This window comes from Meleagris gallopavo, chromosome 2 (assembly GCF_905368555.1).
Source record: "Meleagris gallopavo chromosome 2, MGAL_WU_HG_1.1, whole genome shotgun sequence".
Taxonomy (NCBI): Eukaryota; Metazoa; Chordata; class Aves; order Galliformes; family Phasianidae; genus Meleagris; species Meleagris gallopavo.
Genome location: NC_139405.1, coordinates 59,045,567 through 59,063,465, shown reverse-complemented (window position 1 = coordinate 59,063,465; position 17,899 = coordinate 59,045,567). Strand labels below are relative to the sequence as shown.

Here is a 17,899-nt window from a genome sequence, read left to right as displayed (position 1 = left end):
GGACGCAACCCCGCACCACCCACGGGGCGGGCCGCGCCCCCTCCCACGGGCCCGGGGCGGGCGGGCTGGGCGGGCTGGGGGCGGCTCGGCGCGTTAGGGCGGAGCCGCGAGCCAGGCCGAGCCCAGGCGGACCGCTCGGGAGCTGTGGGGCTGGTGGTGCTCCGGCCGAGCGGGGAGCGGTGCAGTCTCCGCGGCCGCCATGCCGCCGCCGCTCGCCCTCCCTGCAGGTGCGCTGGGCCGCGGGGAGGGAAGCCGGGACGCGTCCGCCGTTAAGCCGCGGGGTCACCGCCCGGCGTGCGGAGGAGGCGCGGGGCGGGGGCGGCGGCCGGGGCCCTGCGGTGCTGCGGGGCGGGAGGGAGCGGGGGCGGCCGTTCAGCTGCCGTGCGGATGTCACCCGGAGCCGCGGCGCGGGGAGGTGAGGGCTGCGCCGCCCTGCGCTCTGCGTGTCCTCGTTTTGGCGGCTGGGGGCTGCGGGCTGCGTGTGCGCTCGAGGTGCTGCGGTGGCCGTGCGCCTGCCGGGCTGAGCGACGCTGCCTGCGGGGCTCTCTGCGAACCCTTACGGCGGCTGGCGGAGCGGAGCGGAACGAGTCGTTCTGCTGATGGCCTTCAGCCTTCCGATCGGATTTTTTTTCCCTAGACCTCGCGTGATTTACTGGAATGTTCCGAGCTCTCCCTGTTAACTTATAGCCTCTGATGACTGTGACTGGGAAGCACAGCTGGATGTGAGGCGGTGACTGCTGTCTGTCCGTCCGTCCATCCGTGTGTGCAGCTAACCTCTCGGCATCTGCGTTGGTGCCCGGCCCTGGGGCTGAGCTGCGGGCTGCTGGCAGTGTGTGGTACCGACCGATGCGGCCTCCAGGTGATGGAATCTGGTGATGAATGCTTACGCTCAGCGTCAGCCTTCTACCATGTGTTTACTTTACACGCCGCTATTACTGTTTGCCCATTAAATCATCGTGCGTGTCTTGTGCTAATGCGTAGTAATGGACTTGAAGGACGGGTAGGTGCTCGTTAATTGATTATGGCTTGCTGCAGGATGCTGTGCCCTGACTAAGAGCCTAGTGGTGTGGGATGATGCTTAAAATGCATACTGGAGAACTCTTCCAGGCTGTAGTACAAGCAAGTATTTCCGTAGTGTGGCAATTATATTATGTTTATATTGAATTTTGGATGTGCCTATATGTAAGCTAGTGTGTACATACTCAGACTTCAGGAATTAATGGAGAGCACAATAGAAAATAGAAAGAAAAATGTATGTGCTTATACAGTTCCTGAATGGAAGCCACATTATCAGCAACAGATGTAAGACATATTTAAAGACACGTAGGTCGAGTGGCTGCATTCTCTCTTGTCCTTGCACTTTTGTCCTTTACAAATGTTGTATATGTAATATTCAGGATAACATTCATAAATATAAGAAAATATTTTAAGGATCAAAACCCGTAAGTAATTTGGGTTCTGTGAAGAGCTTTAATGGAGTTGTTGGGAGTGCTTGTAGACATAACATATTTTACAATAATTTCCCTTTTTTTTTCTTTTTTTCTTTTTTCTTTTTAGTGAATCAAAGTCTTGAGTTTGGTGGAAAGTCTGTACTTGGGTTAAATTCAGTACTGTTGTTATTTATTACATCGTTAAAAAAAATCTGGTTTTCTGGAAGTGTGTCTTATCTAAGTTGCAAAGTCAAGTCTGCAAGTCATGGCTCTTGCTTTTGCCCAGTGGGCTGTTCTCTTATGTTTCCACTGTGTCAGTGGCCATATTCTGATTGTTATTTGCTCATCTGTTACTGAAAAGATAAATGATTCTCTTTGGAGATGAAGTGACTTAGAATTGATTGGAGAAGTTCTTGTCTTGTTGGGTGGGAGTACTGTTTCGTTGTTTTGTGTATCCAGGATTTTGAAAGAGAAGACTGAGGTTGGCCAAGGGTTGCTTCTGTAAATATTTGGCTAGCTTATGGATCTGACTTCTTTTCAGTGGACAGCTTACATGTAGGTCTATTCATTTAAATAAAGATAGATTCGTTGAAAAGTGATTTGTGTTTGAGAATAAAATTTCTTTATAAGGTTATTAACAAAACTGTGTAAAATGCTCTAAATACGTACTGCATCTGCAGGGACTCCCTGCAGTCACCCATCTGGGTGAGCATGTCAAAGGTGGAAATTAGCGCAGTCCTCTGGAGCGTGATCTGATGCAAGAACCTGCTGCTTCAGGCAGTTGGGAATTTCTGCCGAAAATAATTATGATGCAAATGGAGGATGAAGGGATTAATTTTCCCTTTGCTTTAAGTGAATCTGCTGTGACCGTCCAAGGAGTGTGACAGCATGACAAATCTCTTCCTTCCCACAATCAATAATCTGTACATGCCCAAGGTTTTGTGGGCTCAGCTCTTGTTTTGGTGAAGCGTCTGCTGGCTGGTACAGCACCGAGGGTGGGGGGTGTGTACTGGCCTCTGTGCTCCTCATTTCTTGCTCCCTGCTGTGAGGACGCTCAGTCTCAAGGTCTGCTCTGACTCTGTGTTTGTGATACATAGATTGCACTGCTGCTGCAGAGGCTTCATGTGGGTTGGTATCACTTTTCCCAAAAGAGGAAATGTAACTACAGCTGAGGAGTGAAGTTAGCACCAAGAGGGCTCACTTAGGGGCCTCTTTTGGTAAGGAAGATAATAAAGGTGGGAGAATTAAGTTTTTGGACTTATTTATTGAGATCTGCTTTCCTTATTCCCAAGCCATTTCTCCCTAGCTTTATTCCTGAGGCGATTGTAAGCAAACCAGAGGGATTATATTCCTTCTATAAACACGTTGTTTCAGTTTGACACATCAAACACATTATGGGAATATTTTTCCTTCTTTTCTCTTCAAGCTCTTCTAATTGTGGGTGGAAAGCCATATGAAAACATCAAGCAGGTGTAAGCAGCTGTGAGCTGCAGCCAAAAGACATCTATTGTTTATTCCATTTTGAAGTCCACAGTGTACTGCTGCAATCCCAGGGCCCTTTGCTATGAATTTGCAATTTCTGTTCTTTTTGACTGCGGAAGGAGGATGCACGGACAGGCTTTGTATGGTCTGTCAGGACTTCACCATGGGACACAGCACAGAAGCTAGAAGTAAGCATTAGGGAGTGCAAGTTACTGCTTGTGCCATCCTTTGCTCTCACAGCTGGGTTGCTCCCAGTCTCTGACTAAACTTGGAGAGCTTGCATCAGTATTTCAACTTGATACCACATAGCATCCCAGAGATGAGCTTGTACTCGAGACTTAAGATGTCTGGCTTAGACTTGAAGCTTTCAGTGGATACAATATTTATCATAATCTTAATGGGCCTTTCTGATCTTTACTTAATTTTACTTTCAAAACATGTGTTGAAGTTCCAGTTGCGTGCCTCAGATTCTATGTTGCTTGAGGTCCTGCTAGATCAAGCTGTTTCTTACATTCAGTTGTTCTGTCTCCTGTAAAACATGTAATTGAGCACCAGGCCTCCTGTTCGATAATTAAATGTACTTTGTCATGGCTACTTGTAGTATGCATTAGGGTTTCTTAATTTGTTTGGTGGTTTTGTTTTTGTTTTGTTTTGGTGGGAGGGGAGGCTGTTTCTTCTTTCAGCATCCTTCTTAGAATCTAGGCTCTCTAACTGCCTATCATGTTTAAATGATGGTAATGTCAACCAGATTTACAGGAACAGAAAACATCAGAGCTGAGCAAGGATTCTGTACCTGTTTATTCAGGCAAGATTTGTGTTTATCTTTTGCCTAAAGTGTCAAATTGAGAGTGTTTGTTTCTTTCCCTTTCCACTTCAGCAGGATTTATAAGCCTTTTTGTTAACAGTTACTAATTTTCAGAAAGAAGACTTTCCTATGCTAGCTTCACTCCTTCTGACTGATTTGGGAATCTTCCGCACAGAGTTTCTGTAGAAATCTGAAAGCTGTTTCCCCAAATCTAAGACAAAGAGTGTCTCAAGAAATCACAGCTTTGTTTTTTTTGGCAGTTCCCAGTGAGAGTTACTAATACCTTGAACTCAAAGTAGGAGGAACCTTGTCTAAAGAAAAGGTAACTTATGTCATTTTCCAAGTGAATGTAAATCTTTTCTAGCAGTGCTTTCTCTCTGCAGCTACATTTATCTTTTTTTTTTTTTTTTTTTCCCTCCTCTCTTTTCCACATGCCATCTGTCTTATTTTCTGGTTTGTTTTCTTTTTAAATACTCTAAAACTGATGCAGAAGACAGAAAAGAAGCATGAATTTTTATGAACTGTTGCTGCCACCTTCACTCTTGGAGGAAGATGTATGGATGACTTCCTGCCAGCTCAGGTGATGCTATGATACCAGAAACTGATTGGAATCTGCCTAGGTTCTTACCTGGGATGTTGTAAGGAACAATTCACTGTCATCAGTGGCTCAGCAGTACTTTCATGTTGAGTCACTTAGTGTGCAAACTATTTTGTATGATATTTAGAGTATCTATTAAAGAACAAACAACTTTTCTTGTAATCTGTAACCAGCGTTTGACTTCTCAAACTTTTTTTTTTCTTTTTCCTGTCACTCATTGAGCCTTCTGCAGTGAAGCTGCTGAAGATTAATAGTAGCAACTCTGATAACTTTTGGCATAAAATCCAGAGAGTTCCTTCCATCCCATGTCCAAGAGCTTCCAGCCTGCAGATGTTGTCCACTGGATGTGTGGTGTGAGTGATGACATTGTGGTGACAGTGGGTGGTGAAGCAAATGGGAAAGTCTTTGATTTCCACTTTGTTATGGAGCAGCGTATTCTATGTGCTGAAACACATACAGGTGTGTGGTGAAAGACTGACTTTGCCTGATATAAGCCAGTCACCTGCACAGATATGGGCCTAATGTTCAACAGCCATGTGACAGTTGATGGACGTGGGAGGAACCACTGTCACTTGCATGTGAAGGGTCAAGTAACAAGCAGTTGAAGTAGTCATCAGGGTGGCTAGGAGATGAATTATGAACTCAAAGGAGTGACAAGCATGGCTTTCACTCAGTGCAGTCTGTTGTTCTCCAGCCCTTGCTTTCATATCAGCTGAAGAAATTTCCTTTGATTTACTGTTTTTTTTTTTTCTGTTTTTTTTTTTTTTTTTTTTTTTTCAGGGAGGGCATGATGCTGAGCTCTGTTGGTTAGACATGCTTTATTGCTGGGAGGTGAATAGACAGTGAGAGATGGCTGGCATCATTACATTGCTGTGCAGAGGCTAGGCAGGAACTTGCAGTGTCATCTATTTGTGTTCTGCTGCAGTCACACAGGACTGAAAGCAAAATCTCTGGTGTGGAGCTCATGTTGACGTAGTTGTTGATGGGAGAGGAATTGTTTCCTTTAATACAAGAATTCTTCATTCCTTAAAACAGAGCCTGCTGCTAGCTGATCAGTCAGCAAATTTAAAAGTGGATTATTTGTTTTGAAAATCGGTTTTTATATTGTAAGGCATGTTTTCTGTTAGTACAAGTAGCACACTGTCATGAAAAGAGTTTTCTCTTCTCCCACTCAGTTGACACTGTGCATTTGACACTGTTATACAAGTGGTAAGTTCCAGTGTTTCGCTAACTGGTTGTATCCTTTCCTGAACACTGGCCTGGTGGCTTCAATCTCAAGCTGAATTTGGAAGATAATAGACAGCTTTTACAACTCGTAGCTACCAGTGTGTGCTCCTCCCTAGAAGCTTACTGGGATGATAAATTCAAAAAATGCAGAGTTGCCTTCAGCATGAATGGGGGAACATGAAAACAACTAGGCCTGATGCTCTGGTGGACATTGGTGAGCTGCCTCTAGACTCAATGAGTAGTGAGCGATGAAGAAAATACATTATCTAGGAGAATTGGTATTAGTCCTTCTGTTCAACTCTGAAGGCCATTTCAGATTAGGTTTATGAGGAAAAGCAAGAAAGGTATGTTCTGTTCCTTGTTTTCCTCTGAGAAGAAAATACCAAAAACTCTGCAGAGCAGAAGTACCTGCTTCTTGCAGAATCCAGCCCAGGTATATTTGGAATGCAGTGATATTTTTATGTACTTTCTGTAAGGGCTTCAACTTTCAAAATGTATTTCTTAGGCAAAATGATTGCCATCCCCCAGTAAATGGTAACAGGCCTTTAAAAGTATCTCTTCTGACTTTGTTTTTTGCCTTTTTTTCTTCTCTTCTATTGATGTTGGAACTTAATAAATGATTTAATTTCTGCAGATGTCATTGAAATCAGGGCTTCTCTTTCAGTGCTGATACCGTTTTCAATTGTTAACTACTTTGCAGTCAACATTACATTGTGTTTAAAAGTCTTAACTGATACTTTATTTTACAACCATCCTTTAATTTCTGTTGTCTTTTCCATTCCACATACTATTTATTCTAAACGTTGCAATGAAAGAGCTGCAGATGATTATTTTATCAGTGAAAGGCTCTAGGATGATAGCAGACTGTGTTAGAAATTGAAATTTATTTTATCTGGCCTTGAAATGTATCTTCCTGTTTCCCTTCACTTTTTATCTTTCTGCCTCACTGAGTTCAGCAAGCAGAAAGGCTCAGAAAAGCTGTGTTGACCCCATGAAAAGCTCATGCCACATACTGTCTGTTCATTAGGTTAGCCAGCAGTGCATTCTGGATTTGAAGTGTAGATTTACTTCTAAGTCTTGTAGTAGTTATTGATCAGAATATATATCTAGTTCTAGAATAATATACTTCCTATAAATAATGTGCCAGTGCTTTTTTAATTACATATTTAATTGTATTGTATGTAATGTAACTTATTTAATTACATACCCAGGCATGGTAGGTATAAGCTAGATTTTTTTTGGGGGGGGGGGAAGTTGTATATTTTTATCCAGTTCGGAGACAGATTTCTAGAGGGACTGTGAAAAGGTCTGAATTGTTCTTTACGAAGTCTTAAGTTTTAGACACTCAAGCTGGTTTAAAAACAAAGGCTCTAAGATGGACAAAAAAATGCTGTTAATAGATTAACTATTTTGGATGACTTCAACTTGAGATCAGCCAAGCAATTACTTTGATGTAGCTGTAAACAAGAGAAGATGAGGCTTTGCTTGGAATATGTGGGCAATCTGAACCACTCACCATTACCAGCTATGTTAGGACTAATGTGGAGTGAAAGAAAAGCCCACAGTTTTCATCTTTGGGCTCCAATTCTGCAGAACTATACTTAGGTACTGGAAGTACAATAAGCAAGTAGTCCCTCTGAAGGCACTTGATGCAGACATAAATCTGTGTGAGTGCAGGGCTCAGCGATGTTGCAGTACCTGCTGTGAGGCTGAAATGGCTTCCATGAAAGTGCAGCACTGGAGCAATTGGTTGAAGCTATTTGTAAAATCAGGTTAAACTTTGTGAAGGGTTTTTTTTTTTTTTTTTTTTTTTTCCCTAGTAAAAAAAAGGAATGTTTAGCTTCGGAAATTCTGAGATACTTTGTTGATACACTCTGTGCATGATACTTTTAGTTTCAAGATCATCCTGCTCTGATCAACAAGAATATCTCAGTTCTATAACGGTTTGAAACCCTCAAATAATCTGAAGGTAAAACTTTTGATAAAGCAGTAATACCAAATAATTTCCATGCTCCTGTTTTTATGCAGCTGTTCAATCTTAATTCAGTCTTATTTTTAAGTTGTCCTTTTTTTTTAAAAAAAAAAAAAAAAAAAAAAGCTTTGAGTTGTCTCACTGGCTGAATACCTCTATCAATGAGCAAATGAAGGCTAGATTACGTACACTGTAAAAAAAAAAAAAAAAAAAAAAAAAGCCTACAGGTGATTTGTATGAGCAGTGTCTCTTTAGCGTAAATCTTATTTACCGGAGTATTTTCAAGCAGACACTCAACTGTGCATGAATATCTATTACACAGAAAAACTGTTTCTCTGCTTCTGGCCAGAAGCAAGTAGCTCTTCAGAGAGACTGTTGAATTAGAGGTCGGTAAATATGACAGTGCTGTGTTACATATGAAGGTAAATTTGGTTTCACATAGGAGTTTTTGCCTTGTAAATGGTGCAAACTGACTGTCAGTACAGGAGCAGAAATTGCCTGTCATGTTGTATGGAAGTCCTTAATTGGAGAAAGGAAGAACAGAAAGATAATAAGGGCTTTGAGGATGTTTCAGGGGAGCACGGGGACTAAATCATTCTTCATTGCACAATACCAAAAGGGGTTATGCAAGAAGGAAGGAAATAATTAGAAACATTGCTGCTATTGTGACAGGCCTCAGGCCATGCAGCGGTAAGGGCACAGCCAGCTGTCGGAGTACTGTGGCAGTGCTGCACTGTGGCCTGCAGCACCTGGGTACTTGTGGCCTGCACTGGTGTCATACCTTGCAGTGCCAAAGCACTGTGATGCACTAAGTGCTGCAGGAATAGCCAGGGAAGGTCTCCAGTGTTTATCTCCTGTGTTAGGAACAGACAGGATTTTTTCTGTTACAATTAAACTGTTCAATGTGTTACTTAATGTACAATGTATTCATGGCAGAATTGAGGTTGCTATGGAAACCTGGCATTCTGGTACTGTTAAGGGTGTTTCAAATCAGAAAACATTTGCATTGTGTTATTGTGAGACTCCCTTTTTGCTCCGCTCCTCCTCTTAGCTCCACTGCTTTTTGAGAGGCAGGTGAGAGAGGTGCCCCTAGATTTGCATCAGTCCTTGCAGGCAAAGTGGGTTGGAATGTTGAGGTGGAATAGGAAAATGGTCATTTTCTCTTCAATTGCTTCTTCTATCTTGAATTGCTTTTATAAGAGAGAAAAGTATTTATAAATGTTAATCTTTCATACTCTAATGTTAGTAGGCTGTCAATTTCATCTTTTTTCCCTGAACACTTGAAAATGCTAGTTACTTCTTAAATAAAAATTTATAGTAATTTTTACAGCATGAATTTTATTGGAAATATATTTGACCAGTTCAAGTACTTCCAATTAAATTGATAGATTTATTTGTATCTTGATACTTCATCATTTGCTTGGCCTTATTCTGTAGAACACTGAGAATATGCTGACCAAGTCTGTGACCCTGAGAGTGTGCATTTCTCTTTTATAGTCTGTGCCTGGCACTTACTGGCTCCTCTTGCCATCTGTCAAACTGTGCAGTTGCTGAGGCCCACCATACTGGGTGACTACACAAGGAGTTAAGTCTACATCTGCAGATCTGTCTTTTTCTGTCAACTCTGCCGTAATAAATTTGTGTGTGCAGTTTATCTGTGTAGCACAAAGGCCTGTGCTGCTTTCAGTAGATCAGCTGGGTGGAAGTGGGTGTGAGCTGACATAGCAGGAGATAAACTGGGCTGCAGGTATGGAGTTTCTCTGCTGACTCTGTTACTCACGGGTAATTTGTCTACCAGTTTTTGGTGGAGTAGTGATAACGTACAACTGTAGCAGGTGAAAAGGAGAAAGACGAAGAGCAGCAGCACTTCAAACCACGGTAGCTGCCTTGCTGCATGGGCATGTTCTAGCACCTTCAAAAAGCCCACTTTCTTTGGATTGGTACTTGTGCTGACCAAGGACTACTCAATTTGCAAAGGATGTTTACTATACATCTGTTACTGGGGATGCTGCTGTGTGAGGATCTCTGCTTTTTTTTGCCAGTGCAAATCCCATTTGCAGGAGGTGACTTATAGGAAAGCCTCTGAAGTGTGATCAGGCCTGGGATATGTGACACTGGGATCCAGTGCCACTTAACCATGGCCTACGTACGTGTTATAGGACAGTTCTTCTGGCAGTTCAGCTGGCATGAAAGTTGCACCTGGCAGTCAGCTGATCTTCAGAAAATCACGGAATAGTAAGGTAAGAGACAGACGTTTGTTTTATCATCTCTGGATATGGTAAACTGCATCTTTCTCTTGTTCAATGGTGCTGAAATTGTGATGCTGTACATCAGTCTAGGATTTGTCTCAGAAATACCTTATAAAGAGTGGTAGAGATACCTCAGTATCTCTCATAAGCATAGACTTGGTTTCACTGACAAAGTATCTTGGGAAAGAAAGGCACAATAAGCTGTGGTTTTGTAGTAATTTTACTGATTGATAACAATGTCCTTCTGGGTCTCAGCCTGCTGCTTTTGAAATGAGAGCAAATGTTTTTGACAAGGAATTTTGGGAGCTGTAGATTACTTAATAAAGTTACTAACATTTACAAAATAACTGGAGCCAGTACCCTGCACATTCCTGGGTGCTTCCATTGTTTACATATATGAGGTTGTCTGTATTTTGGTTGCTACACAGTTTGTTCTCCTTATCCAAATGTTGATGTTTTTCTGCTGCCTTGTATCTTCTGTTACAACATTTTGTGGGAAGGAACCAGTGCTTTCTCTCAATAGTCCATAAAGCATGCAGGATTTGGCATACTGACTCACCATACCGTGTATGTTGTACACAATGAATGTGAAAAGTGTTGGGTTCAGAGAGCTTGGCTTTGATATTTTACTTGAACCAGGATGAGTTGACACAGGAGATGCAAGAAAATGAAGGGGTTAATTCTTCTAAAACTTCAGGGGCAGCAAATTCTACAGAATATTAACTCCTGATTTAAAAATGAAAATCTTCTGATTTCAAACAGTACTGCACTTTCTCATTCAGTATGACATAGCACTCTGCTTATCGATTTACAGTTTTGTAACTAATTTCTTAAAACCACTGTTGAGTTATGCAGTATAGTGCATTGATCTTAATGGAAAATATGTCTGGTGATGTTCAGCTGCCTGATTGGGAAGATTAAATCTGGATGCTTTTCTCTTGACAGCTCTCACTTGTGGCCTGGACTTTCTGGCAGCTCTTCTGCTTCACTTTGTTCTGTGTGAAATATGATAGCCTGAGTTAGTGGTAAAATTTTCCTTCCGAGTAAGCTAGGAATGATTCAGCTGGAGAGTCCATAGGAACTCATTCAAGTTTTTGTTATTGATGTTCTGTTTCAGAATCAGAAATGTCTGTTTCACTTAATCATTGAGGTTATTTTATTTGAACTCTGTTTGGCTCTTGCATATTTAGTTGGCAAGTTAAAGGTGATCTAAGCTTAGCCTGCTGTTACTGTGTTAATGAAGAATGGAAATGACTGTTAACTTGCTACTCCTCTGCAGTAGGCCTAATAGCCTCTTAAACCATTGCAGCCAATTCCTTAAGAAAAGATATGTTTTTCCCTTACATATTTTATCTTTATTATCCGGGGCTTCTGAACATGCTGTTGCAAGTCCACGTGATGTAGCAGGCAGAACAAGCTGCTGTCAAATGCTGCACTTAAGATGGAGAATTTGTGATACTGGTCTGCACATTTAGTCTGAACAGGAAGTGTAGAAATGATTTCTGCATACAAATTCAAATACAAAAATTAAAAAACTGGAAGTGGAGCTTTTAGGAGTGAAGCCCTATTGCACAAAACATGACAGACTTAACACTTTAAAGGTCAGTGTAGTTATATGCGTAAATGAGGGTTGTTCTCCTTAGCAACAGATGAGTGATCAGTCCCAACTTCACTGAAGTGGGAAAGCTCTCCTAGTTTTGTTAGTACCCTTCACTTAAGTATACTAGACTGGTACTTCTTTATAAAGATGGAGCTTATTAATGTTTTAGCATTGCATTGTACTTTACGTGCTAATTACATTGTGACTATATAATTACAGAAAAAAAAATCTTATATTTATCTTAAGATAGCTTTAGAATAAACTCTCAATTTTTGGTTTGAATTACTGAATCTAATTTAATGTAATTAGTCTCTGCTGTGCTTTATTGGCATGTACTTGTGCTTTGCTGAAAGCTCCCAATCTAATTTTATCTGTCACTCTGCTTGAAAAAGACAAAAAAAAAAAAAAAGTTCACTTACTCTCATTTTTTCTGGCTATACATTTATATTACCCTTTCATCTTACAGTGCTATAATGTTTTTTTCTGAGACCATTAGCTTTTTAGTAACATCAAATGAAGCAGCCTAAAAAATATAAAAGCAGTAAAACTGAACCTAGTTAGTCCAGGCAGTGAGAAGCAAATGAGAATATCTTGCCTGCTTTGTTGCTTTACACTCAAGCATGTTCTGTGTGATCCTGTGCTACAGCCATGTTAGTGTGCATCTGTTTGCATATGCAAAGTGCCTGATGCCTGCTTGGGCTGACCGAGACACAAACTTTCAACCCCAGGTGTTCAATTTCAGAACTAATGTGCTAAAAATACCATCCCTCTGTTGTCATACAACCTTTTACTCTGGTAACTTGGTGGAAATTTGTAATATTGCTCTTAAGGTGTTACATATATATTTCATTTTTTGGTCTTAGTACTGACTGGTTGATGTACTCTTTGTCACCTCTCATGGTATGCTCTTTAGTGCCAAAGTGGCATGTATACCCAGAAGCCTTATTAGCCATAAGAAGGCGCTCTGCTGCAGAGCTGAGTAAAATCCTCAGTAATGCTTCACACCCCAAACCTGTGAGTGGCAACACTGGAATGTTTGTACTGAGCAGATAATATTAAGGAAACGTCTAGTGGTTTGAACAGATGTATGCTGTTTATCTGTAATCTCGGGGCTGAGGTAGAATAGAGAAGCAGAAATAAAGAGCTGTTGTTGTGTGAGATGCTATAGCCCGCACCTGCTCTCTCTAGTGGAAGGATATTTGCACACGTTGCTCCTCTGCTCTTATGTGAGCAGAATTCTTCATTTGTTAAGGGGGGAATTACAGTATTATCCTACCAGATAAAAGGTTGAGAGATGTATTGACTCAACAGTGTAGAGACAGATGGAGAGAACTGTGTGATTTTAAATCATGGAATAATAGAATATTCCAAGTTCGAAGCAACCCATGAGAATCATGGAGTTGAACTCCTAGCTCCACACAGGACCACTCAAAATCCAAACCTTCTCTCTGAGAGAGTTCTCCAAACACTCTTTGAACTCTGGCAGCTCAGTGCCATGACCACTGCCCTGGGCAGCCTGCTCCATGCCCTCAGCCCTCTGGTGAAGAACCTTTTCCTGACCCCCAGCTGCCCCTCCCCTGACACAGCTGTGTGCTGCTCCCTCAGGCCCTGTTGCTGTCACAGAGAGCAGAGCTCAGTGCTGCCCCTCCGCTCCCCTCATGAGCTGCATGAGGAACTGCAGCCATCATGAGGCCTCCCTTTATCATCCTGGGCTGAGGAAACCACGGGACTTCAGGCTCTGCTCACATATCTTGCATTCTAGACTCTTCACCATCTTTGCAACCTTTCTTTAAATGCCTCTCTGCTAATTCTATGCACTCTTTTTTCCCTCCAGACTTGTAATGAGCACGGGTAGCCAAACACAAGCTATCAAGTCCACTGAATGTTCAAAATGTGTTCAGATATTTTACTGGCTTCTGTGTAGTTAGTGCTGTTGAACATGCTGTTGCTCATGTGCATGGTTTTGGAAAGTAATTGGAGGACTGATAACTGATACCAGCAAGCAGGAATTCTGAGTTCTTATTATTGAGCATAGCAAGCGGATCCGCTGTTGTCTCTTAAAAACTGCAGACTACTTCCACTGAAAGTAGCAAGGTATATCATTCTTCATGCTTGAGAAGATACGGAAGGAAAAGTGGTGGTCAGGTGTTCAGTCTGTTCCTTTTACTTGTGTGGGTTTACTGGAGCATTCCTGCCCTTGTTACAAATACTCCAGTAGCTCCTTCGCACCATGCCTAAATTGACAAAGGATAAAATATCAAAAAATATGCTAATATAAATGAAAAAGTGTAAACTATCAAGACTAACAGCAAGAAGTAGAGCAATTTTTTGTATTTTGCTCTTTTCTTCCTGTGATTACTAGGTGAGATATTACCTGAATTTGTAGAGCAGTACGCTTTTAACAAGATTATTACATAAGTGCATTATTTGTGCATCAGGACTATCTCTTCTTTTGAAATTATCTTGTAGAATAATTAGCATTGCAGTAGACACGTAACAACAAGATTATCATTGTCTATTTCAGCTTTAGTGTAGAAAAGATTAAAGGGAGCTTGAAATTTCTGTATATCATTTTTTTCATCATTTGGGCTTGGACTGTTCTCATGATATATGAGTAACATCTGTGTCCCAGCATATAAATATCCGCTAAATATATACATTTTTAATAGTCTGTCTGATTCAATCTTCGTCAGAAGAGATACCAGGAAACAGAAATGCATTTTAATTGTGTATCCATAATAACATTTTCAGCAGCTAAGAGAGAATACCTGCTATTTCTTTACTGGGAGTTGCTGAAGGACAGACAGGGGAGAAGTGTGGAGTTCGTTTCCCTTTTCTGATGTAACTTTAAAGTATTACTGAAAACCTATGAAGTAAATGTTGCTTTTGTACTGCTATTTAACTGAAAACTGAAAAGGGCCTTTCAGAAATACTAGTCTTGGTAGCAATTATTGCAGGTTACCTCGATCCTCCTAGCTTTTAGGCTTTTGTTCCTTAAAGGTAATTAGCATGTGACAAATTGCAAAAGAAAAAACAAAAGTAAACTCAGAGGTCATAAAGGCTTGCACTCCTAATCCATTTGTTGTTCCACAGTACTGCTGAAAGAAAATGTTTTCAGAGTGCAATTTTTCAACTGTAAGTAGGCCTTCCTGGGATAATACTTGTTGTTTCTTTTAAGAAGGTGAGCCAAATAAATTTTCATTCAAGTGAGACTTGTTAAATTATTTTGTTGTGAAAATTTCTAGTACTCGTTTATTGGATACAAGATTCCTGTGTATTTTATTTCCAAAGGAAAAAAAAATTAAGCCATTTTTCACCAGGTTGCTTTTGTGTTACCTCTAGTCTATGGGCAACACTGCAATTTGTTAAATGCCATCTATTCTGAACACAATAAACCTCACATTTGTCAAATTTAGGAGGAAGCTTTTCACACAGAGGGTGGTGACACGGTTAAACAGGTTGCCCAAGGAGTTTGTGAATACCCCATCCCTGGAGACATTCAAGGGCAGGCTGGATGTGGCTCTGGGCAGCCTGGTCTAGTGATTGGTGACCCTGCACATAGCAGAGGGGTTGAAACTAGATGATCATTGCGGTCCTTTTCAACCCAGTCCATTCTATGATGCTATGATTCAAATTAAGCAACGCCATGATTGTTTTGTGCTGATGCTTTCTGTATTGCATGCAGCTCTAGGCTGAAACCCTACCAGCATCTACCTTTTTTCTCACCCTTGCAGAACCCAGGTATTGTTGCTCCAGCACTCGCAGGACAGTCCTTCTCCTCCTGGCTCCCTAGTCAGCGAGATATTCTTTCCACTGGGTGGGATTGGCAAATCATGGAAGAGAGTGAATGGAAGGAGCATGCTTCCATCTCTTGCACAGCATGAGACCCCAAGGAGAGATCTTCCTTCCCTCTGTTCATCCTGTACTTTCTAGCTGTCATATGAGAGGACTCTTGACACTTCCCTGTTCTCATTTTCATGAGTCCCACTGTTTTCATGTTTGTGAGTTTAATGTTATCTCAGTGCTTTGGTTATTTGGTAGTTCTTGACATCAACACGAGGTTCAGCCGTGACCAGTCAGTGCTATTATTCACACACCATAGCCTGTAAATAAAGGGAAAGTAGGCAAAGGGGAAAGGCTAGTTCCTCTGTCTTTGAGCTCTGTGTAGTTTGCTGTGTAGGTGGTGATTGTGTGCTTTTGAAAGACTTGTAATTCTAAGTGCAGTTGTAACAAAGACACTATTTTTTGATCCTCTGAAAGCCTAAATACCTACCTCAATAGAGGAGATAAGGTTATACTGGAATTGTTTATATCCTCATACTGGCTATGCAGCTGAGCAGGCTGCTATAATGTCAGTTTCTGTGTTCTGCTGGAGACTACAGCACACAATATTTTGCAGGGATAAAATAGTATTCTATTTATAAACCAAATATATCAGTCAAATTTGCCACTTAAAGAGTGCTATCACATACTGACCATCGTAAGTCTCTGCCTGATGCATAGAGATAAAAGAAACTTGATTATTTATGAAGTCCTGGATATACACCACATCAATGAGTAAGGAAAGTGCATTTTGAAGCAGTGGACTTTAATAGTCAAGGACTTCATAAATATGGAAAAAAAATATGGCAAGTATTTCTGATAAAATACAGCATGATATGCTCTTTGGCTTTTCAAATAGATTAGTCTGTTTTTCCTGCATGACCTTTTTTGTTGTCATCTGGCAGTTGATATCTTATGATCTTTTAATGCAGAAAAAAAATAATAGGAGGGGATTATGTCCTGGAGTAACTTTTCTTCCTCTATGAATCATAACTCATGTGTTTCTCATTTATTTGTTGTGTTGTCCATTAGACTAAAATGTTTAGTAGTAACTTTTGATTTAAACTTGAATCTGATAAAGAATTCTCAAGAAATTGACTGTGTGTGTGCACAAGCCTTCAGGGTAGGCTGACTGTATACTGGAGAGGGGAAGAGAATAAAATACACGACAAGATTCTCTGAAAGGAGTTGATATGGCATATGATTCATTGCTGTAAGTGCCAAGCAGTTCTGAAATTCCCACCTTTGGTTTACAAGAGGTGGGAATACTTCTACAATTTATCTGGAGAGGAGGAGATCGATCCTGTTTCTGCTCCTAGCATACTTGTTTGAACTTGTGTATTGTTCACAACATTAAAAGCTGTTTGAAGAATACAGATTACTTTTTTTTTCCTTTTCATTATTCTTAAATTTCTTCTCACTATTTTACAGATTTTTTTTATAAAGTCAACATTACGTATCTTTCTGGTTTTACTGTTTGAATGGGATGTTTCTGAGGAGTCTTGATCTTCTTATCTGTATAACACCAGGAAAATGTTTTGGTATAATCTATTTAACCGCTGCCAAAGGTTTTAATCCTTTCAGAGTTTTATAGCTTCTACTGCTCTTTGGATTACCTGCTTTGCAGTACACCTCTTTCCCTGCCAGAGAAATTGGCCTGAGTGCGTTTATTGTTTGACTTACTGTATGCTAAATGAATATCTTGTGTCAAGTACTGACTGGTTAAAGTTCTCTTTTGCTTTGCCAGTGAGTCAATTGCATTACCACAACACTGCTGTTTTTTGTACATACTGTTGACATACTGATTTATGAACTTCCTGTTTTTAAATTTTATATACAGAGAACTCTGCCTGGATATGAGGTACTGAGGGGAAGAAGAGCATCACGCCTGGCTGTTCACCTTGCCCATTTGACTGTACATAATGGAGACCAAGGAAGAGAAAAAGGAAAGAAGACAAGGCTATTTTGCTCGGTAAAGTTATAGGTTTTATTCCAATGCTGATTAAAATATGAAACTCTTCACTCTGCCTTTTCACAAGGCTTAACAATTTTTAAATTATGCTTTAAAATAAACCAGTGCTGCGTTATGTATCCAAAGAGTGCTTTTAATGCCCATCCCCAGTGCTGGAGTAATGATTTGTTCCCTTGAGGCAGTGGAGATGAACTTGAACTGTAATTGTTTATAACAGAAAACTGTGGGTGTTCAATTGCAATGTGCATACAGTTTGAGCTGCCAGCATCCAGTTTTTTGGAGAGTATTTATAAAAATAAGTGCATCTAAAACAAAATATCTGAAACTGAAGCTTATCTGACTAAAGATAAAGCACAGATTTGGTATTGCTTCATAGGAAAAGGTGAGTTAAGAAAGGGTCACTATATGTATATGATGCTGCCTAGATTTTATCATCTATGTAAGTACATGCAATACTTACTCAGTCAATTTTTTTTTTGTCATTTGAAATTAATTATTGGTGGTGGCTGAGTTTTTTTGTTGTTTTTTTTTTTTTTTTTAAGAAATAACTGATTATGATTTCCTGAAAACTTTTATTCTTTTTATTGTGTGTGTGTTTATACATACATATGTATAGTAATCTCTGAGCTTTAATGTAGAAGAACTAATGCTTGTTTACTTCTGTGGGAATAGGAGGGGGGAGAAAACGAGTATAAAAACATCTTTGACTGAGACATACTTTCTGCACCATTGAAATGGAAAG

At 40.5% G+C, this 17,899-nt stretch overlaps 1 protein-coding gene across 3 annotated transcripts in view; it reads left to right on the top strand.

Annotated features, from left to right (window-relative positions):
* The first annotated feature begins 62 nt into the window (after positions 1–62).
* The window catches only part of NCOA7 (nuclear receptor coactivator 7), an 84,720-nt gene continuing 66,883 nt past the window's right edge, over positions 63–17,899 (top strand). Inside the window, exons 1-2 of one of the 3 annotated variants that reach the window (XM_085217365.1) lie at positions 63–227; positions 17,026–17,157. In XM_085217365.1, the coding sequence (XP_085073491.1) occupies positions 17,108–17,157 (50 nt within the window). In that variant the 5' untranslated portion in view covers positions 63–227; positions 17,026–17,107. The remainder of the gene's footprint in view (positions 228–17,025; positions 17,158–17,899) is intronic. The other 2 variants (XM_085217364.1, XM_085217366.1) reach the window with 2 other exon arrangements.